The 24,204-nt window shown below is 40.5% G+C and overlaps 1 protein-coding gene across 19 annotated transcripts in view; it reads left to right on the plus strand.

Annotated features, from left to right (window-relative positions):
- EPB41L3 (erythrocyte membrane protein band 4.1 like 3) overlaps positions 1-24,204 on the plus strand; it is a 213,437-nt gene that overhangs the window by 163,958 nt on the left and 25,275 nt on the right. For 7 of the 19 annotated variants that reach the window (XM_066579582.1, XM_066579581.1, XM_066579580.1 and 4 more), the window contains exons 13-20: positions 5,352-5,405; positions 9,195-9,260; positions 9,785-9,976; positions 15,590-15,667; positions 16,355-16,456; positions 16,998-17,717; positions 21,662-21,784; positions 22,649-22,972. In XM_066579582.1, the coding sequence (XP_066435679.1) occupies positions 5,352-5,405; positions 9,195-9,260; positions 9,785-9,976; positions 15,590-15,667; positions 16,355-16,456; positions 16,998-17,717; positions 21,662-21,784; positions 22,649-22,972 (1,659 nt within the window). Of the gene's footprint in view, positions 1-5,351; positions 5,406-9,008; positions 9,045-9,194; positions 9,261-9,784; positions 9,977-15,589; positions 15,668-16,354; positions 16,457-16,997; positions 17,718-21,661; positions 21,785-22,648; positions 22,973-24,204 lie in introns of all 19 variants that reach the window. The other 12 variants (XM_066579588.1, XM_066579585.1, XM_066579587.1 and 9 more) reach the window with 12 other exon arrangements.

Genomic DNA, 24,204 nt, shown 5'->3' on the forward strand with positions numbered 1-24,204 from the left:
GAAACCCTTAAGATCTCTATATCATGGGATCCCACCTAAAGCGACCTTCAGGTTTCCGGACAAAATTCATTTCGGAGACCGGAGGGTGAAAGGGAACTATTGCCTGTACTTGATCATCCTGGCTGTTCCTCTGTTGCACTGGTTCTGAGTCCCCGTTTTTTAGGCTGCCAAGATGGCTGCTGCCATTTTCTAACTACGCTATACACGGTCTCTAATCTATAATCCAGTGCTTATCACATGAACAGAGCTAGCTAATGACAGAGTAGGTATAGTGCATTGGTAGTCCTAACTTTACTAAAGCACTGCAGGCGATTAGGTAGTCTAAAGAAGGCAGTGGCCATATTGGCTGCCCAAAATGGGAATCGGTGGAAAGGAGGGACGCACAGGAAAATTAAGTAATGTAATATACCCTCTCCATTAGAGTGGCCCATAGAGATATGGACAAAAATAAAGTGGCAGCTATACAGAAAGACACCTTCCCAATTTGTAACATCTGTTAATAGTAATGTTAGGGTAACATTTTAGCTTTAAATGCCAACTGCAAGATGGTGCTCAAAACTGATGTGTATTATGAGAAATGGTGCTTACGCACAAGATTGTCAATTGCGGGAGCTACAGTATTAAAGTATATTGCTTTTGAAAAAACAAAATACTTTGAAAAATTAAGTATTGACCATGGCATTTGTCCTGACAATCTACACATTTGTGCTGTTCCTACAAAAATACCTCAAAATAGATGAAAATAGTCAAAATTAAGACACAAATACTTGCCAGTCAGTGCTTTAGGACTGGACTGCAGATTAATCTGTGTTGGAGCCTTACGATTTACTTCCACGAAGCAACAGTTTTTTTTCTTCTTCGTCATTGGTAAAAAAATGTCTGAAAATTCATGGTCTTTGAGCACAACCTTGTCATAGACATAAGAACCTAAAACTGTGCCCCAAATAAAGGTTCATTAAATGGGAAAAATAGAGGGCATCTTGCTTTGTAGTTGAAAGTGGAGTACCTTTGGGCCACCGTACCCTCCATCCTCTTGTCTTGGGACAGAATTTTGTCCCAAAACAGGAGGGTTGCTTTATGTAAGATATTTGGTTGGAATCAACCTTCTCATTGGGGAAAAAATTGAGTTTTGCTCAATTGAGTTGCATTTGACTCATATATACTGTATAATACGCGCTCAATATCCTGTTACAAAATGACCTTCTGTTATGTTGTGTTTCCCATGTATTGATGAAGCTTCTTTGTCGTTAACCACACTAAATAATGACATTCTGGGAGAGCAATGTAAAGTGATACATTTTGTAAGATGGCTATATATTTACCAATAGAATATTAAAGGAATTGTTATGCTTTGTTATGAAATTCTATGCAGAATGCTATTCAACTAATTGCAGTTTTCTTTTTGTCCTTTTGATCTTACACCTTGTTTGCTGCTCTCTGCCTTCAGTCATCTTGTTTTGCAGCTGACTCATATCACTCCCTTCCACACCCACCTTCAAGCCCCTCCACATCTTCAACCAATTTGCGTAGGAGATGTAAGGAGAATGCTCATAAATCAGTGGCATGTAAGCCAAATGTAGACACCGCTCAGATCTCTAATGAGTCTGAGTGGGAATCGGAGCAAAAAGCGATTCTGTACCCCAGTGAAGATGAGTTGGCCATGAGCTATAAGCAGCAATCTGGCAAAGGCGGGACACTGTTTTCCTTCTCCTTACATCTTCCAGACTCATTCCCTTCTCTTTTGGATGATGATGGCTACCTTTCCTTCCCTAACATTTCTGAAGCCAATTTCCTGCCTGAAAGTTTACAGGATTATCTTCCAATCCGGTCTCCTTCTCTTATCCCCTGCTTCCTCTTCATCTTTTTCTTTCTGCTCTCTGCCTCTTTCTCCGTGCCATACGCTCTCACGCTCTCTTTTCCTTTGGCTATGTGCCTCTGCTACCTGGAGCCCAAGGCGGTCTCCTTGAGTGCCTCACTTGACAATGACCTGAGTGACAGTTCAGATGATGAGGTGTGTACCTCGGCATAGAACACATCTTACTTTGTGTTCAGTGTTAGTCTAAACAGTGCTAGAATGCTACCATACTGGTCCAACTTTCAGAGCCTCATTTATGTCTGCTTGCTACTATTTGGAAGTTTTGTCCAAAGGCTACAAGGGTTAGGCACAACATCTTAAAACTATTTTGTGCGAGTATTAATAATTCTAATGATTTGAAACATTGAAATGATACAACATAGAAATGCTGTTATTAAGGAGATTCTCTTAGAAGCAGTATATTTTATATTTTCATGTCAGAGAGATGCAGAACATAAAAACCAAAACATATAGTACTAAAGAGAATAAAATGACTTGATGTAGAAACTTGTTATGATAGTATGCGTAGTTTTAGGCCCAATACACACGGACTGATTTCTACTATAGAATTCGTGGCCAGACGGCTGCTGCGAATTTTGCAGCAATGTCCGTCCATAGCATGCAGTATAAAATGATTCTTCCATGCACATGAGCGGAAATCACTATCGGTTTCTGCTCGCGGAGGAAGAATTGCAGCATGCTCTATTTTGTGCGAGACTTACATGGACGGCTTCCATTGCAGTCAGTGGAAGCGATTCATCCCGTGGCGATTCCGAAGTGTCAATTTAGAAATCGTTGCGGATTCGCATCATTCTCTGCACTGCACGTGTGTTGTGGCGCTAGCCGACATATGCACAGTGCATCCAAGACAGGCACGCGGGGGTCACTGGCCGGCACAGGGTGGGACTTCGCTGCGAGATCTCCTAGCAGGAATCCAACCTGGCCATGTGCTTGTGGCCTAAAGATGCATAGCTACACGTGGCAATATCAAAATGTAGAAAGAATCTGCTGGAAAGTAAAAATATCTGTTTCCTTGCAGACAATCAGTTGGTTGCAGACTATTCTGTACCAATCTGTGGCCCCCCACTGCATAAGCAAATGCTAGACTACAGTATATGGCTAATCTTTAAAATGCTGACTGGATCCAGGAGAAAGTGCTAGAATTTAGATTTCACATGTATTGCTCATTTCTAGATGAAAAAATGCTTTTCCTTGCAGTTGATTCAACTAATATAGTATAATGGGGTACTGATCATGCAGTTTTTCAATATATAATTATCTATGTACCTGCAAACAATATGTATACTGGAAAGAGGACCGGTCGTGTACTTCTGTCAGTGGGGTCTGCTCTATAGCTTTGCAACTGCGGCCGCCCTGAACCAAAAAATGTTTTTTTTCCCCCCTCTTTCCCATATGGGCTCTCCTTCGATTTAGCTTCTGTCTCTGTGAATGTGTCAAAGTGCATGGTCCCCAATTCTCACTGTTATTAGGTGGTGATGGCCTTTAGTGACAGAATTGAGAACTGCCCACCTGAGACATTCACAATATTGGAAGTAGAATCAAAGGAGAGTCCTTACAGGAGAACAGAGGCAAATATAAAAAAAATAGACATCATTGGAGTCAGCAGGGCTATGGCTGCAACGTCATGTAACCGGCCCTGCTGACATGAGGACATGACAGGTCCACTTTAAGTACAAACTTTTATTTTTAAGTTTTCTGAAAAACATTATTGCAGGATTGAAATAGCAGAAAAAAATTCAATATACTTTACTGATTCTTGCCTGTTCACACATCACTGGACTGTTTCATCTTCCAGCGCACACTTTATAGATTCAGGCTTGTATACAGTAAGTGATGTCAGACTGAATATAACTGGCTTAACGTATTGAAGTTAGAAAAAAAAAAGTCTATACTTTGTTTAAAAGTTATTTAAATTCCCAGAAAATCCCTGTAAATAAGTCAGATTCAGTCATGAAAGTCTGAGACAATATTGCAAGCCCAATGCAGTTTTATTAAAAGGATTATCTGTGCTGTAGAAATGGTTGGCCTATCCTCTTATAGGTGATCAATATATGAATTGTAGGGGGTTCACCGCCTGGGACCCCGCCAGTGAGCTGATTGAAGGGAGTGCAGTTCTCGTGCGAGCCCTGCGACCTTCTCAATGTCTGCATTGGAATATGAGCCTCTTCATACTCAGAACTCCATACTTTTAGTAGCAGCTGTCCAGCGTACTGGAGCTTTGTCCAATTCACTTCATTGGGACAAGGCTGCACTACTTCAAATGGCCACTATGAAAATTACGGTGTTCTGAGTATATGCAGAATCCTCCTTTGAACAAGCATTGAAGAAGCTGCAGTGGTTGCACAAGCTCCAAGGCCCCTTCAATTAGCTGATCGGCAGGGGTCCTGTGTGGCAAACTTCCACCGATCAGATATTGATGGCTTACCTAGAATAGGCAATCAATTCTTAGAACCCGGATAACCCCTTTAAGTCCTCTAACCAGTAACATGCACAGAGTGTTATATTGATCGCACACAAGAAAACAGCCCAATGAGACGGGAAGGTGAATTAGATGTCACAGAAATAAGAAAATGTAGCAATCCTGTATTTCTCAAATTTCTAACCAGCAGTGTAGTTTTTGCATAAAAATCACTTGTGCCTGATCCTTCCTATCCATTGTGTATTACATACTGCATGTTCTGTGTCTGACATGTCTGCATTACATTTGGCTCTACACATCGTCAAAGCCAAAAGTGTTGTGTAAATCATTTTGTAATCCCAGAGCAGTTTCCGCATGACGAGCAGTGCCTAGCTTGTTATTAGAAAGATAATAGAAAAAGAATGGAGGAGAAGGTGATGGAAGTACACAACTATTTAAATCATGTGCACATTATTGGGACCAGTCACCAATAATGGTGCGATTTATTACGTTTTCCAGGGTTGAAAATGGCATGATTTCAGAACTCACTCAGAGTCCTTTTAGTGTGTTCCCATTTTTCTTTTAATAGATTTATTTTTGTTTTTGCCTTTTTCGTAATGCAGACAGATCAGGCAGCTAGACACAAATCTGCAATTACAAATGAGGAGCTGAAAGTCAGGCGGCTGTTATAGTAGTCTTATCGAATCTTTGACACCAAAACATAAAGACTTGTCTGAGAACAGATTAATATTACATGAGGAATATAAGATTTGTAGCAGAGCTGATAGTAATACATATACGTAACCTATAATAATGCACACAAAACTCTGAATGATCTCACAGAATGTATATGCCTTGCGTATTCCTCAGAATCTGTTCTGTTTGTGTTATGCTTTTTTCTTCTATTTTGTTTTTTTTTATTTTATTTTTGTTTTTGGCTCCTGTTTATTTATTTATTTTTTTGAAACAAATGGCAAAATTTGGTTTTGAACGGAACATTATTACAGTTTCACAACAAGGGTTTATTCTTTGTTTCCTGCTTTCATTTTGGACTCCATATCTTGTAAAACTAAATAGACTGACAGTGAACAGACGGATACAGCAGCTGATGGTGAAACCACTGCCACTGAGGTGTGTAAAACGCAGACTTTATTCCCTAATGGAGTGTTTCACTGGATGTTAGTGAAGCCTACGCAGAGGCTTCATTGTGTCGGTACAACATAAGCTTCTGTTAGAGGGATATGTTCTGCTGAGCCCATGTCTGTGATATGATTGGAATTTAGTTATTTCAAATGAAAGCGGATGATTTGTAAAAAGTTTAATAATTTTCCATTTATTGAAAAGCACTAATGTTTTTTATTTGTGCTGTAGACTGTTGGGTCATGTGTAAAAGGGGTGTTGTCTTTTTAGCTCTAATTTCTGATGCGGTCAACAACAATTTTTTGATATTTGCTGTTTTTATACATGAACCTTTGCATGTCTACTGCCAAAGCCAAGATCTAGATCTTCACAAATTACAGAACAGACCATTTTTGTAGACTCTCGTTACCATGTTGTGTTCTTCAATAACCATTGAAAGGACAAGTGTGTTTAATGGGCGTCTATTATTATAAAGAGATTTTATAAGATGTTCTTTATAATGTTATTCGGGGGGTAGTATTGCAGGAGTTTGGGGTTCCATTAAACTGCGTGGTACATTGCAACTACTGTACCTCCTGATTGACCTCGAGGCACCACGTAGTTTCCAGCTGCGGCTTATTTTGGAAGAGCAGCTGAATGCAGTGCACCGTTTATTGATACTTTTTAGAATGTTCGGAATCACTTGAACAAAACTTAAACATTTTTTCAAAGCTTTAGCCTAGTGGCTGAGCAGAGCAATACAGCACTTGGCCATCCTTAGGCAACACATTTATTACAATTTGCTTGCACAATTAGGTTTACACAAAGTGTTGAGTAAGCAGCCTTCAGGTTTGTTTCTCTGCATTCCTTGCAGGACTTGAGCTGTTGCCCACAACTCCTGTACTGTGGCAATTCCTTGATTTTCATGGAGTGAGCTGTGCAAATGAGTGATGGAATAATCCTCCACAGCGCCACCGCTTGTAGCTAACCTATGAGTCCATATCTAATTTTTTAACAGACCTTTACAATATGATTAGGCATAAGCCAAACCAGAATGTCCGGTCAGATATGGATTCATAGGGAAGCTACCATTTCAGTAGATGGCACTATGGAAGATTATTCCATCATTTAGTTTACATGACATTTTCCCAGGGAGCATTGCATAGCCTATATAAGACTCTCTACACCCTTGTGCTCTCTCCTGTGGTATACTTCACAAGGACTCACTCCCCCGGATGGGGTAACGTATAAATAATATTCAAGGATGCATGTGTACTTCAAGCCTGGTGCAGTAGGCTGCACAGAGACATGTGGAGTCCTTGTGGAGGTGTACCACTGTATTGGTGCTCAGCATTTCTAGACTTTGGAGCCACTGCCATTTTAGAATGTCCAATGGGAAGATGGAGAAAAACCTCTACAGTGCCACCTATGGGAGGACAGCATCTCTTCAAGTCTGTCAGACATTTTAACAAGCTTTGTAACCATGGCTGACAATTATCAGCCATAGCCAGCATATTCTCCAGAAGGAGAAGATAACCATGCACAGACAGCTGTTTGGGGGTGGTTGTCCCTCATCAGTGTGCAGCAGGTTTCTGGCTTGACTAGTGATAGGCCTATAGATGTGCATCAGGAAGGGTATCATTTCTCCTTAGGGAGCGCACCTAGACAGTGTGAGGAGACTTATAATGCAATCTATTCTACTCTTCCCATTTGCATATTTCCCAGAGGAGTATGGGTGGCCTTATAAGTCTCCTCACGCCTTCTAGGTGCTTTCCCTAAAGAGAAATGACAATGAAATGTGACAGTTTCTTTTTCCGTTAGTCATAGGGTTTCTGACAGAAAAAAATAACCCCTCCAGTTGAAATCAAAGACCTATGGAGCTACAGCAGGGCCATATAGAAGTCTTGTTACAACATTGTAGAGGGGACTGTGAGATGTTGTATGAAGCTGTAATACAGCCATGCGCATTAGGGTGTTTCGTGCAATGGCCTGGGCCGTGGTGATTGCCCAGCCTGCCTTTTATTCTAAACCTTACTATGCAGACTACCTGGGTTATAAATAAATGGGTTATTTCATTTTTACTATTTTCACCAGAGGAATTAAAATTTGTAAATTACCTAATTATCAGTCTCAACATTTTGCCATTTAATTCTTATGAATTTGATGACATTGGCTGAAACTTGCTCGACAGTACCACCTAGTGGAAAATCATTAGTAAAATGCTAGTAAATTTCTAGATCGCTAGAATTATTGCATAAAGCCTACAGTAAAGGCTCATTTCACACTTCTGTTTATCCTCAGGCTTTCCATCTTTGTTCCATTTTGAAGAACAAAAACTGAATTAAAAGGGAATTTGATGCATTTTTACCACCACTGATTTCAATGGGGTTGTTAAAAAAAACAGAAAGCTTTCTGTTTCAGTAGATTTCCATTTTGTAAATGGAACAAACAACGCTGCGGACTGCACTACTTGTTCAGTTTATAAAAAACAGAAACCTAATGAAACAGAAGCAAAATAAAAGCTTTCCATTGAAATCAAAAGGGAAAAAAACTGAATTGTTTAATTCCATATCAATTCCGTCTTTCTGTCCCAAAAATGGAACAGAGAGACTTGAAAGCCTGAATGTAGGATAAACACCAGCGTGAATTATTATTAAAGGGGATTTCCAGGGAGAATACTCCGTTGCTCAGGACCCCAACCAATCAGCTGAGCGGGTACATGCTGTCAGCGCCGCAAATACAGGGAGCTGAGTGGAAGCAGCGGAAGTCACACCAAGCTCTGTGTAGTGGCCAGCACTTGTAATGGCAGGCACAGCTCGCGTTGATTTCAATGAGAACCATGCCTGCCGTCACAAACGTCAGCCACTACTCTGAGGTCTGTGTGGAGACCTCTTAGTATTTGCGGTGCTGACCGCAGGTGTCTGCTCAGCTAATCGATCGGGGTCCCAAGCGATAGACCCAAGCCGATCAACTATTGATTTCCTATCTGAGGACAGGTCATCAGTAGTACTCTCCCTAGAAAACCCCTTTAACATTCACTAACACAACTCATCCTTACTGGTAGATAGTTTTTATCAGCATTGGAAGGTGCAGCAGGGTCCAGCATTGTGTATTTAGGGCTGCTGTAACCTTTTTTATATTCACTGACAAGTCCACATGTAACTAGCTGAAGATAGAAAGCCATTGATGGATGGTCATGTTGGAATGAACTATAAAATAAAAATGCTCTAATTCTTCCATTGCTCCAAAAACATTAGCATTGCCACATGGGCAAAAGTCACTAGAAAACCTGTCATTTATGTCTAATAGAAATATGCAAATATTCCATAATAGTGGATTATCCCATAAATACAACCATGTGTTCTTCCATCTGATACAGTTTGACAGGGGGTTAGAAAGGGCGCTAATTGTGAATGTCTTTCAATATATCGAAATACCTCAGTTCAAGACAAAAGATCAGACATCAAGCTTGTTTTTGTGTTGGAGGAACATAACTGTGGGATACTCCTGACCACCACATTCTCTCCTAATAATGCTTATTAACACCTATGTGGATGCAATGAAATAAACATCTACCAATATTCTGTAATATTTGATATTTTACAATGCTTCCAGTCGGATCAAGAAGAAGATGCAGATACTAAAACTCAGGTAAAACGTTGTGATAACTGCAGACCTCCGCTTTTTGTTTTTCTTCAATGTTGTTTAGCGCCTGTCTGGTATGTGTGAAACATGAGTGCAAAATCATCATTGTCCAACGTTTCGTGTGTATCTTAATGTTCCCTCTCTTCACTTTTTCAGAATAGTCTCATTAAGCGAATAAAGGGTGAAAATGTTTATGTCAAACATAGTAATCTTATGTTAGAGGTTGGTATTGGTACATACCACTGCATGCACTTGTGTGTTGGATTTTTGGCATGGACTAAGTGTCCCCCACCTCCTAGTGAACTGAGTGGATTTTCAGTGTTATTTATGTTAATGCCTAGACAATGTGCATTGTTGTTTTCTGTATATTTTGTTAAAATTTTTTTAAAATACTAAAAACCTAGCTTTTATAGTTTTGAGCTTTATTCTATTAGAATTCACATAAACGTTCACATCTCACTATGGTAATCCCCTCCAAACACGCACTCTTCACCAGATTGTGTTGTAGCTCTGTGGCAATAGTGACATTCTCTCTGGTAAGCCTGATACTAACATATGTACTTTTTCGGACATCCTCTTCCTTGGCTGGAAAAGCAAGCAAATAAAACACCAATTCCTTTATGTTTTATGTATATAGATGCGGAAAAGCAGGCTTAAAAAATAATTTCTGAAAAGTTTTTCTTGCTTGTTTTTTTTCAGCTCTATTTGCTGAACAGTACATTGTTAATATTTTTTGTTTTATTTAGGAGTTTGATAGAAATCAGGAAGAATTAATGAAACATCAGACAAACATTAGTGAGCTGAAAAGGACATTTTTGGAAACTTCCACAGAAACAACAGCCGCCGGTGAATGGGAGAAACGGCTGTCTACATCTCCAGTCCGACTTGCAGTGAGACAGGAAGATGCTCCTATGATTGAACCACTTGTGCCTGAAGAGGTCAGTGGCTGTGTGTGTGCGTATGATTCTGGAGCCACCTGTACCTGTTGAGCAGCTATAGAAGTTATTTTTCATTGTCAAACATGGATAGTAAAGGCTCGTTTACACGCAAAGACAAGCTTTCAAGCAATGCAGCTGCAGTTACTTAGCATTTGAATGAAATGGCATGAGAGGTAGTAGCAGGGGGTAGATTGTTATGAAATCACACAAGGAAGAACCTACCTACTCCTCAAGCACTGATACAATCCAACAGAGGAAAATGGCAACTTAGTATGAAACTGCTCTTGCCTTGCCAAAATTGTGTAAAAGGCATGAAATATCTGTTGCTGAAAGCTTTGTGAGGTATAAAACATTTTTCAACTGTGTACCAGGGTCTTCATCAGGTACATCCTTATGAACATGATAGATCCTGATATAGGGTTGAAACATGTTGTACTGTACACCACCTGAATAAAGATTTCAGCATCACTGGTCAGGTGTTTGATGCTTTTCACTATATCTTGGAGGCAAAAGCAAAACCGCACTAAGTTGCCCATTTCTTTGTAAGGCACTTGAACAACCATGTGGACGAATCATTGTTCCCTTCAAAGTGGCTTAAAGGGGTGGTCTCGCGAAACCAAGTGGGGTTATACACTTCCGTATGGCCATATTAATGCACTTTGTAATGTACATCGTGCATTAAATATGAGCCATACAGAAGTTATTCCACTTACCTGCTCCGTTGCTAGCGTCCTCGTCTCCATGGTTCCGTCTAAATTCGCTGGCAGCTTGCTTTTTTAGACGCGCTTGCGCAGTCCGGTCTTCTCCTTTCAGCACGAGCCGCTTCAGTGTGCTCCCCGCTACAGCTCTTCTGCGCATGCGCAGACGAGCTGTCACTGCTCGGGAGCGCGCTGGAGCGGCCATTCTGTACCATCCTCTGTTAGAGGAAGGTGCAGAAACTGGAGCTGCCCAGCGGAGAAGCCCAGCCCAGCAGCCCCGAGAAGCCACCCAGGTAAGTGATAGGTCGGGGGGTGATCTTCACTAACAGGTGAAGGTCCCGGGCCACAGCGGTGGGCCCCGGAGCCTAGCGCTGGGCTCCGGAGCCTAGCGCTGGGCTCCGGAACCTAGCGCTGGGCTCCGGAGCCTAGCGCTGGGCTCCGGAACCTAGCGCTGGGCTCCGGAGCCTAGCGCTGGGCTCCGGAACCTAGCGCTGGGCTCCGGAACCTAGCGCTGGGCTCTGGGGCGTAGCGCTGGGGAGCCGGGGGCGTAGCGCCGGTTACCTGCTGCCTGGCGGTGGGTGACTGGTCGGCGGCTGCGGTGGGTCCAGTCAGCGGCTGCGGGGCGTCTGGTTGCCATGGAGACACAGCTGGCAGCGTCTCGGGAGCGCGCACGTCGGGCTGCAGCAAGCGACGGGAAAAGAGCCGGCAGCCATCTTGGGGAAACTTTTATAAGTTGCTGAAACGCTGGAACGGTAAGTACAAACCAGCTAGAAAAGTCATTTACAGGGGGGCTTAGTAATGTATGCTTAATTAGGGGGACTGGGCAAAAAAAAAAATTTGCTGCTTCCTCGAGACACCTCCTTTAAGGTTCTGTATTCTGGTTTTACTGGTCATCTGGACCAATAAGTACTTCCTAAAGTTGTGCATACTGTCTGTATAACCCAATAGGTTGAGGGCAAATCTATTTGTATTAACTTATTGATCCTGATATCTGGCTCTAAATACACTACATTGAGAGAGAGTGTTTGGTTTGTTTTGGGGTTTTTTTTCCCTCCACCCTCATTCTCTCTACGAGGAATGAGCTCAGAATTTTTCTACATTCCTCAAGCACTGGGAAAGAAACAAGCAGTAATCTGCACTATGTGGAATATCTAGTACTGTGGAAAAATTTGGCAATTAGGCAGGTGGGGAAAAATGCTGCCAATGAAGAAGGCTTTAAAAAATAGAAGTGTTAATGTAGTAAATTATTTTTGTCAATTAAAATGCAAAGTGAATAAACAAAAAAGAAATCAGTATTTGGTGTGACCGCCCTTTGCATTCCTGACAGCATCAGTTCTTTTAGGTATACTTGCACAAAGTCAGGGATTTTATAGAATTCTAGTCAGGTGAATGATTTAATCAATTATATGAAATAGGTGATAATGATTGCTTTCATATATAGGTTTAAATACAGTTCTTAACAAACAGCTGTGTAGGAGGCTTAAAATTGGGTGAGGAATAGTCAAAACTGCCAAAAGGTGAGGTTGTGGAAGACAGTTTCATGTCACAGCTCATACACCATGGCAAGACTGAGTACAAGAACAAGAAACAAAGTAGTTACACTAAGACAACGTCTCTCCCAGGCAAAGATTTCAAAGCAGACAGGTTTCAAGATGTACTGTTAAAGCTCTTTTACGTAAGCCTAATGAAACTGGCAACACTGGGGACCATAGACGCAGTGGTTGGCCAATGAAACCTAGTGCGACAAAGAAGACACATCATGCCTACTTTGCTTCAAAATCGGAAGATGTCCAGCAGTGCCATCAGCTGAGAACTGGCATAAACCCGTGGACCGAGATACCCCCATCTACTGTTCAGAGAATTCTGACTAGAAGTGGTCGTCTTAGCTGAGTTGGCGTTGTTATGGCAAAGATAGTTTTTTTTGGCCACAATTCTCCTAAGTATAAAAACATAGGAACTGGGGTGCATAAAAATAGGCTGATAGTTATTCATCTTGAAGTACCATCAAGGGGGCGTCTGTCCGGCTGCAAGTTTATTTTGCAGCACAAAATGGACCCTAAACATCCAGCGTCATTAAGAGCTATCTTCAGCATGAAGAAGAACAAGGAGTTCTGAAAATGATAGGACCTCTACAGAGCCCTGATATCAACATCATTGAGTCTGTGTGGAATTACATGAGGAAACAGGATTTGAGTAAGCCTACATCTACAGATCTGTAGTTCGTTCTCCAAGATGTTTGTTACAACCTCCCTGCTGAGTTCCTTTCAAAACCGTATAAATTCTAATAGGTACACTTGCACACAGTTTAAGGTAAAAGGTGGTCACAAAATATATATTGTTTTGATTTGGATTTCTCTTTTGTTCATTCACTTTAATTTTGTAAACTATTAACTCTTCTATTTTGAAAGCATTTTTCCACACCTGCCTAAAGCTTTTGCACAGTACTGTACGTTTACATCTGCCTATGGGTGGTACATTTTTTGTAACCATGGGTTTTAAGGTTGGGTATCCAAGTTACAGTGGATATAAAGTCTACACACCTCTGTTTAAAATGCCATGTTTTTGTCGTTAATATCCCGCAAAGATGATTAATTTCAGATTCATTTCCACCTTCAATATGCCCAGCTATCTGTACAATTCCATTGAAAAACACACATCTTTTTAGGGGGAAAAACTGTAATGTGATTTTTGCATAAATATACACACCCTAAAACTATTATTTAGTTGATGTACCCTTTGACTTTATGACAACAGTCTCTTTGGGTAGGTGTCTTTCATCATGGCACATCCTGATTTGGCAGAACGTTGCCCACATTTCCTTGCAAAAACAACGCTCCAAATCTGTTAGATTGCGAGTGCTACTTGTGCGTAGCGCTCTCTTCAGGTCAACCCACTAATCTTCAATGAGATTCAGGTCTGGACTTTTCGTGGGCCATTCTAAAACTTTGATCATTTTCTGGCAAAGCCATTCTTTTGTTGATTTGGAAGTATGCTTTTGGTCGTTGTGCTGAAAGGGGAAATTCATCTTCATCTTTTTAGCAGAGGCCTGAAGTTTTTGTGCCAAAATGAACTGATATTTGTAACTGTTCCTAATTCCCTCCATCTTGACTAAAGCCCTAAAGTATAATGCTGCCTCCGCAATCTTCACTGTGGGTGTGGTGGTCTTTTAGTGATGTGCAGTGTTGGCTTGACTCTAAACATACCTTTTGGAAATTAATGTCAAACAGTTCAACCTTGGTCTCGTCACATCATAACACTTTCTGTCATATACTTTTGGCAGACTTCATGTAGGTTTTGGCAAAACATTGTCGAACTTGAATGTTTTACTTTGTTAGAAAAGACTTCCGTCTTGCCAACCCTACAAGCCAGACATATGGGAGATGGTTGACGAATACGGGAGATGGTTGTCACAAATCCCACAAATTGACCAACCAAGATTCTTTCCTACTTAAAGGGAACCTGTCACCAGGTATGAACACTTTAAACTAAGTTATGGTGCTCATACGCCAGGTTCCCTAAAGTACAGGGAGGTATTTCTTATACATATAAGACTCCCCAATCCAGCACTGTCACCCTTGAAAGTCAGTGCGGACCATGCAGCCAGCCCGTTGGCTGTATGCTAAGTGCTTGTACTCCCATTGATTGCTATGGGAGTGCACGCACAGAAATGTGCAGTCTGCGGTCTAGCTGCTCGGTCCACACTGACTTTCATGAGCTGGATCGGGGAAACAAGTAAGTTTAAGAAATACCTCAGCGGACTCCAGGGAACCTCCTTTATGAGTACTGTAAACTAGTTTATGGTGCTCATACTTGGTGACAGGTTCCCTATAACATTTTCTTTTGAGTAGTAGGGTTCTTTTGGGGTACAGGGTATGCTTTTGACTGTACAAAGTTTCTTCTCACACAGCAATCAACACATACCGCATGCTTAGAGAGTGACTCTTCTTTGATCTTATTAAGCAATAGAGATGAGCGAGCATACTCGCTAAGGACAATTACTCGATCGAGCATTGCCCTTAGCGAGTACCTGCCCGCTCAAAAGAAAAGGCTCGGCTGCCGGCCCGGGTGACAGGTGAGATGCGGCAGTGAGCAAGAGGGAAAGCGAGATCTCCCCTCCGTTGCTCCCCGCCTGCCGCCGGCAGCCGAACTTTTTCTTCCGAGCGGGCAGGTACTCGCTAAGGGCAATGCTTGATCGAGTAATTGCCCTTAGCGAGTATGCTCGCTCATCTCTATTAAGCAACCTTCATGATTAATATATAGCAAGGAAACCTGTATTATTTTTAGTAGTAGTACTTGGTGCAAGGTAATGACACGTATGTGCAGATTATTATACAGCCAGGTACAAACCCATGTGTTAATGACTTTGGATAGGTGTGTTTTCAGTCTGTATGTATTTTATACAGCGCAGCTTTTAGAACTTTCCAGAAGAATTGACTTTTAATGTCTGCAGCTGTCTAATGTGGAGTGCTATGGGCAAGTTCAGCTCTTGGGTTCAGGCTTTGTCCCATATATTTGTACATTTACATATATATTTGAAGGATTACATTCCGCTCATCCACCAGTGACACAGGTCTCTAGGAAACCAGTTAAATGCATAACACATATATTTTTTTTTGTACAAGCAGAACTGTGACATTTTGTACAACGGTGAAAGCTAAATCATCAGAAATTCAGCATAGGTCATGCACTGGGGTGGTAACCAGTGTCCCTGTTCCATAACAGCTGAAAGCATTAATATACATCTTTTTAGCCTGAATTGTAATGTTTTACAAGGTTAAATACCCAAGTGAATTCCTGTAGTTTAGTGCATATTCTAACCCTGCAGTTAATGAGATAAGTAATTAATGTTCTTTTTCTGGACGTACGATGGGAAGGCATAAGTGATATCAATGATGATTTAATCTCTCCTTCAAAGCAGACCAAAGAAGAAACGGAAGAAGTAGAAAGACGTGCTTCATTGGAAAGGACAAGCTATTCAATGTTAGAATCTCAGGTGAATACTAATAAAAGTCCATTGATTACAACATTTTCTTTTTAATTACTCTGGTTAGTTTCTGTCTTATTTACAGGTTGATTAATTGTACTGTATGGGCAGAGCATCAGCAGCCAATGTTAAATATTTATAGTCGATCTTGCTGACTGAAGAAGTTGGCCCACTTTCCCCATAACACCCAAACTACTTTAGCTATCCAGTCAGATAAAGCACCATGGATTTAATATCACATAGGGTACTTTTACATGGGCCGATAGTCGCCTGAGCGACCGCTCAACAGAGCGATTACGGGCAACTGTTATCCCATGCAACCATGGAAGCCGACAGCAGAAGTGAGCGAGAATCAGTCACTTATCGGAGTTGCTTGGTTTTCAGCTCGCCTAATAACCAAACAACTGTTGGCCCGTGAAGTTCTGAGAAATGGATGGATATTTAAAAAAAAATTAGATAATCTTTGAAGTCTTGCCTACAAAGTGTGAGATGGAATAAAGATTAAATTGATAAGCTGCATTTTCATAAACTCTTAGAATTGTTACCACTGTTCTTCTAGTGAGTGGAGGGATACCAAGTGCCTAATATACACCTGTCTATCTGTTTGAAAGTTGCATTGTTAACAAAAAAATGTATTTTTAAATCAAACTGAAACTCTTCTGATTCTTGGATTCTTATTGGTTTTTCTTCTGCTAGCCAGGGGACATAGTGAAGAAACTTCGGGAAGCAAGAGCCACCAGTCCTGTGGCTACTTCTCATCAAATCATTATGCAGAAAAATATCCCATCATCCCCAGAGGTTATTTTTATTCGTTTTAATCTAGATTTAATCCTCCATTTTAAATATAAATCAGGTCTTCGTGAGTTATGCTACAGTAGATTGCCATAAACGACAGCTAAAAAATGTTCTAAAGAGGATTAATCCTTCGCTTAAGTGTCCTCAATGTAAGCTAGAACAGATTATATTACTCACCCTTGTTTATTTCATATTTAACATGAAGCGGTGTGAAATTTGCCAATGCAGATAATGGGGGGCACATTTATCAAACCAGATTTGCCAGAAAAGTGGCTAATCGTGTTCTACAACATGTAGGATGGGTTAAAAAAGATGTGACAAACAGCTTGCAATGATTGTGCCAGACGTATTATGACTCTCACCACTTTAGGTACAACATTTTGGCTTATATATATGACGGCCACAAGGTGCTGTAAGGTGGCTCTTGTATGCCATGTCATCCTTACAACACCATTGATAAATTTGCCCCTGTATTTTACTGCAGTTCCGAAAAAAATTAATTAAAGAGCAACCGATTCTAATTTAGATTTTATATCTCACTTAGGGCACTGAGGATTGGGTTATTATAGACAAAATACCCACTAAGGTAGTTGATGGTGAAACAAAAAGCATTATGACTTACAAAGTGACTACTGTGAGCAGTGAAAAACCAGCTGGAACATTTAAAACCAGTCCTATCGGAACTCAGAGTCTAGATGCTTTGAAAATGGAAATTAGAGCAAGAGAAGAAGAAAACCGACAGAAAATGTACGCGTTAGGAAAAACGTATGACACTGTATCTGGTAAAATTGTAACAATGACGAGTAAAGGTAAAGAAGGCGACAAGGTGTCCCAGCCTTCTTCTCTTGAAGTCATTCAACAAGTAGAGAAAGACATTTCTCAAACTGTAAAACGAATTCCAGTTGTAGGCGAGTTTGAGATTCTAGAACCCATTAGTGACGACAAAACTAGGAAAACCCAGGAGGGACTGATTATAAAGCGAAGAGTGTCCGAGTCATTGACTCCCATTAAAGAATCAGATTCTCAGCTGGCAAGTCCAATAGAAGATGGTTTAACAAAGGGACAGGATGTGGACACGGGAATGAAGATAATTGAAAGTGTGGTCACTGAGAAGACTATAGGATATCCTGAATATGAGATCATTAAAACGGAGGCTCCAGCTTGGAAAGACAAGAAGCTGTCTGAATGGAGATACACAAGAGACCAACCGTTTACCATTGCTACTGCTCACTATGTCACAGAATCAGCAGCATCCAAAGTGGTGGTAACAAGCGGCAATAACTTTTTGGCCCCTCCTAATGATCACAAGCATGAATTGCAGACATCCTTGCTTCATAACTCCCTTCTGTTCACTTGCAGCTTTACTTTATTTTGGCAGGCAACATTTATTTGAGTTTTTTTTTTTTTTTTTTTTTTTTTATAAGCACTGCAACCACAATAGGCACCATAAAGCTTTATAACCAGACAAAAACAACTGAAAATCCAGTAGTGATGCAGCTTGCCATTTCTATATGTGTGTGCTTCAGCAATTTCTCAGATCTAACAGCTATGGGCCCTATTCAGCAAGATCTCCCAAAGAGTTGTGCATGCATGAAGACCATAAACACAGTGGTACGGAAAGACCTTCTATCTGCTCAGTACGGCCGTTTATATGCCAAGGAGTTTTACCTTCAACGGCGTATTTCATCTAGAAACAGTTATCACCTATTCACCAGATAAGGGTAAAAAAAAGTTATATCACTGGGGTCTGACCGCAGGAGTCCCCACCAATCGCCATAACAGGGGACCCCTGGGGTCTGACCGCAGGGGTCCCCACCAATCGCCATAACAGGGGACCCTCACTGATGTAGCTTTTGTCACCTATCCAGTGAATACTTGACTAAAGTTCCTGGCTGGAATACCAGAAGTATTATACTTTAAGATTAATTATTAACCACTTCTATCCCATTCTTAGTAGTGGCATCTTTTCTTTTATCTGTACTCGCGTATCCAGCTATTCTTGTATTTGTAAATCCAGTAATGCTATATAAACCGTTTTTTATGAAGATACAGTAATGTTAAGGCCACACCAGCAATGTGAAATTCTACAACTACAATAAACCCATTTAATAGTCTTTGAGCAAGAATGTAAATGCCATACAGACAGAGCATGCAGCTTGTATGGCACCCCTGGACAGAGGATGCCTGCATTACTTTAATGTGTGATGAGAACCTCTCAGAGATCCCCTCCATCTGCAGTGTTGGCAAAGATACAAGAGATTAGCCCAAGAAGCCTGTAAAGGAAATGAAGAGTAAACCACCAACTATCGGGGTTGGTTTAGTAGTAAAATCCAGCACCAAAAGGGCGCCTGGTTTTAATCTTTGCCAATTCTCCTCTGTGAATGCCCTACTAAGTGATGTGCAAGTTTGCTGGAATTACTGGCTATGGTAGCACAGATAAAGTTATTTGCCATTGTTGCTGGTGGAAAGTTTAAAATGTACATTGAGTGGCGTAATTAATTTTAATTTGAGAAGCACTTTAACGCTCTATGAAATGCTGTTTATAGAGCTCTGTGTTTATTGGCTTCAGCCAATCAATCTGATCGAGTAAAAATTTATATATGTCGTCCTTAAAAACATTCCTAAATCACAGTTTTAGTTGTGTAATTATAGATGCTTTACTGGTATACGCGGCATCATGGGCGAACCGTTTTGGAGAAATAATTCATGGTTTATCATCTTAACCCTTTCCAATCCAATTTGTATCCTGGTTTTCCTAGGGGGCTTACTCTTTTTCTGCTGTTATACAATGGCGCTACATGCTGGCTAAAGCCAGTACTTCATGAGGTGACACGTTGGATAGGCTCCGACAGCAGAGAGGCTGGCAATATACAGTAAGAGGACACTGACGTATGTCCTCCAAAATCGGAGCTGTACAGCCTTAAATCATAATGTCTTCAGAGGTCAGACAGTGGATTGGAAAGGGTTAATTGTTCATGATTTAAAGCATCACGGCTCTTAAAGAGGTATTCCCAAAGTACACCTTCATTATCTACCCATAGGATAGATGATAAAAATCTGATTGGTGGGGGTTAAACTACTGAGACCAACACCGATCCCAAGAACAGGGTTCCTGTGTTCCCATTTTCTCATCACTGTGGTGTCGCTTCACCCACCTACAATGACATTAAAATGAATAGTAAAGGTGGGATAGCACCAAAGACGAAAATGATTCAAAATATCAAGAGCATGCAGAAGGACTCACCTGGTGGGGACACCTGGAACCCAGATGATGGGGACCAGGCCTCCACACCCGCAGTCCCGACTCCGTAGACAACCAGTCCTCCTATGCCAACATGGCATCCAATCGAGAGCTGCAGAGGAATCCCAAAGAACTCCCAAGGAGTTTTTTGGAACACAGCAGAGAATGTATAATGTAAAAAGCTCCATGCTCATAGGTGGCACTGGTACTTTTTGCAATATAATCAGTTGGATAAGATAAGAGATAAATGTTACCACTTACTGTGAAGGAGGAGGGTGTGTTGTACAGAAGCCCCTTCCTAGTAGTAATCGCCACAAATGTTAGAAACTCTGCATCAGGTCCACCTATTTTATTTAGCAACAAACAGAGGATAACAGAAATTGCAGGCAACGCGTTTCTGTGCAGTGATGCACCTTTCTCAAGCCTACATAAGGTATGGTACAAGGTTGTATTAAAATTAGAAGGAATAAACGTCTGGCCTTGCATTCACAGCCGCCACTCTGTTTCAGTGGGGTTGGCTGAAATGGCCGAGTGCTTGTACTTGGCTACAATAACTTCCTCAATTCCATTGAATGAGGCTGCACTGCACATGTGCGGTCATAGCTCCATTTAGTCTCTTCCTCACTGCAGGGGGTGCAGCAAGCCCACAGTGAGGACGACAGAGGAATGGGACCCCCTTTCTTAGGATCTGTGGGGCTCTCTGCAATAAGACACCCACCCATCAGACCCTTATCACGTGTGCTGTTGGTAGGTCAAAAAGTTAATCTTGGTACAACCCCTTTAATATAAAGTGCTGCCCTACCATAGATATGTTGGAGAACAATTAATAACCTACTTTTTGAGCAAGCTAAAGGTGTGAATGTATAAAGGGGCAGCCACTTTATATAGTGAAAAAGTAGCAATCGGTCCATAGGGTAGCATATTCTTTGCCATTAGCTGGTCCTGCTTACTACTACAAAAAAGAATTTCATTTCTCTAGGTTGTTGAATAGGGCCCTCTGCTTTCCAGCATTTCTTACAGGCAGTAGAAATGATTGCTACTTTTACGTTCCCGTTTCTGCCACGTCCTTAACTTCCATGGCTTCTTATTTCCTCCCCAGATCTCCTTCTGTTGTATGTTTACCCTGCTAATGTTTATGGTTATGTAATTTCATCTTCTCTTTTACTCATCCTATCAGTTCCTTTCTCTTTATCTCTTACAACTTTTGACTAAAACACTTCTACAAATATGCAGTATACATATAACCCGGCAGCAGCTGACTGGTAGGTCTTGTGAACTTGTAGAAGTGACCCAACCTCTGTTGTAAGATGCATAGATTTCTGTTACAGAGGGGATTTCTCCATGCTCCCACAGCTATTGAAAAAATAAAACAAAGCTTTTAAGTGTGACTGATTACCACCCCTAATATCCCACTGCTTCAAATGTCATGTCACAAAGTTATAAGAAGCTGAGTTGTTTGAACGTGTCCTCATAGGAAATAGATGGCCTTACCTGCATAGTTTGCAAACTAGGCGTTCTGTTAGATTAAGCCTGGAATATGCTGTTTTGTACCTTGCGGGTAGTGTTTATACTAATATTTATAGTGAGAAAATCAGTGGCAACATTCATGTTCCACATCATGCACAGACACAGCTGAAATATCTCTAATGTGGGATGACCCCACTAACGGCTCCCCAGGGTTTACCCTCTTAGACTCTTGACTTGGAAGAAGGGGGATTTGTGGTTATCAGAAGTCACACTCGAATTATCTAGTTCTGAGTAGAGTTACACTTAGTCACAATATTAAACCTGCTGGGGAATAAATATTATTGCAAACTGGACAAAACTTTGTAATACCTAGAATATTTCCCTTTTCCACAATGACACACCTCTTCTACATTGTTGTTACAATCTGTGTCTATCTGTTCTCTCCTTCCATTTCTGTTTCTGTCCTCTCAATATGACATTTAATTTCTTTGTCTGTTTAGACCAAACAGTCCTCTGGTGACAAACTCGTGGATGGTTCTGATATCTACAGTTTGTTAGAGTCTACAAGAAAGCCATCTGAGTTCATAGGAGAGGTTACAACTACTTCACAAAACTGGGCTCAGGTGGCTGCTCATTGGATGTTTTCTTTTTTTTATTTTTTATTATGTAACTTTTGATTGTAATTTGTTTCTCGCTTGTACAAATGGATGCTGAAATGAATGGGTAATATGATACTGGCGTTTCTATAACTGCCTCGACACAATGGGCTGCAATCACCGCTACACTTAGAATCGTTTAGATAATACTCTGAAAATGATACAGATAAAATGTGTCTGGAAACACATACGGTGAATATAACTTGCAGGGCAGGATGATGGAAGTGTCTGGCCATTTGGTGCCAAGTAATGGAAATTCTATTGCTTAGCAGTTTGCATTTAATGGCACATAAAATGAGCAGCAAGAGAGAAATAAATAAAATACCCGTATATGACAAGCAAGCTTAAGTGTTCTTTTATTATATACCAGAAATGGGTTCCAAACTTGTATATAACATAAATAAACTCACTTTCATTAATACACTTAATTTGGTGGCCCATTAGGTTCAGAAAATGCTTTATATTAGTTTACAGATGAACACTTCATCATATGGCTGAATGTTACAATTTATAAATTAAAGTTTACTTCACATGCAAAGTTAAAAATACAAAGACAAATCTCAAAAGTCATATTCACAATTGCTGTATATTTTGTGGCAATTAAAAATTTTTTTTAAGAATCACAAATTTAGAATAGAACAAAATAATTTTTCTTCTGCGTATATTCCCATGTGAAAGGTCTACAGAGGTTCGTTATGACATAACTTGATATTTTTGGAAAATTCTATGAATAATTTAGTATTGTTTCCACTGGTTATTTTCTGAATAGCTAGGATTCTGTGAACACGAATACATTTTGTTTGAATAACAATGTACCATTTCTCTTTGCAGAAAATTGAAACAAACACAGAATGGGAGACAAGTGGTATAACTGAAAAGGAGGACGCCGAGCACAGAATGAAAGAGAAGGTTGTGCAGGGAGTAATCAGTTTGGAGGAATCAGGGGATATGCATGCACATGGGGATGCTGCCCATCTGTCTGCAGAGCAGGTGGATGGTGCAGATCAGGCAAGCACAATCATTGCTTCAGGCTTGAAAGGGAGTGAGGGTGCTGCATTAACAGAGGAAGCTGCTAAAGAGGAAGATGGGGCTGGTGATGCTTCTGCTGAAACTGCTCATGACGCAGAGTTGTTGGATGGCAAGCCTCTTGAGGAGGTAACTGGCTGATGTCAAGTGTTTGTGTGTGTGTGCGTACAGTTTGGCAATCCATACCTGTGCTATTCAGTGCTTTGCATATAAGACATTCCATTATTTCTCATTTTGCTAAGTTGGAAGGGATTGTTTAAACATGCTTTGTCTTTATCCCCTTATTACCCCAGGATGTATATATATGCCCTAGGTGTGTGGGGTTTATATAGAGCAAGGTTAGGAGCCAAGCCTGCTCCATACATGGCTGGTCTTGGCTGTCTACAGCCATGATTTGCGTTCACGCTGATCATAGTTAACTATTGCCTGGATTGTTGATATGAGGTCCTGTATGGTCCCCACGTGATGAGGTTGTGAGGTACCATCTGGGTGTTATAATGCCACGTCTTAATCACAAGTCTACGTCCCCTTAAGGAACTAAAAAAGGAATTTAAAAATAGTTTTGTTTTTTTAAAAAAAAGTCTACTGAAGTCTAAAACTCTTTCCCCATATTTAGAATACAAATCTAAAAAATGAATATATTTGGTATCGCCACATCCATGAAAGTCTGATCAATCAAAATAATACATTATTTATCCCATAAAGTGAATGTCAGAGGAAAAAAAATACAAAATGCCAGAATTGCGCTTTTTTTGGTCATTCTGATTTCAAGAACAAAATGTAATAAGTGATTGAAAAAGTCAATTATAATAAAGTTAAGACAGAAAACAATTATTCTTTTTAAAGACATTTACTTTCTTATTACAGCAAAGAAAAAATAAATTTTGGTACCGTAATCATATAAACCTCAGAAAGGGGTTTTTCCATGTAGTTTTTGCCATGGTGTATACGCCGTAAAAAACAATAGCCCATTGAAGTCGGGGTAATTGCGTTTTAGAACCATTTCATCCCACTTAGCAATTTTTTAAAAGTTGTTCAGTACAATAAATACTACCACTGTAAAAAAAAAACATCTTCTCGCAAAACACAAGACCCCAGAGAGCTACGTAGACTGAAAAATAAAGGGTTCTGATTTTTTGAAAGTGGGGAGGAGAAACTAAAAATGAAAAAAAAATGGCCATGTCCTTAGGGAATTAAAACTCGCTTTTTGTAGGTTGTGTTAATTATGTTTGCATAAAATACAGCTTGAAGATTCTGTATGGAATGAATCAACTTGCAGTGTAGCACTCATGTGACAGATGTACTTGTAACAGAGGCATGATCAGGATCTTCATAGAGATAAGCTAGTAAACAAAAAGGCC

Source organism: Eleutherodactylus coqui, chromosome 9 (assembly GCF_035609145.1).
Source record: "Eleutherodactylus coqui strain aEleCoq1 chromosome 9, aEleCoq1.hap1, whole genome shotgun sequence".
NCBI lineage: Eukaryota > Metazoa > Chordata > Amphibia > Anura > Eleutherodactylidae > Eleutherodactylus > Eleutherodactylus coqui.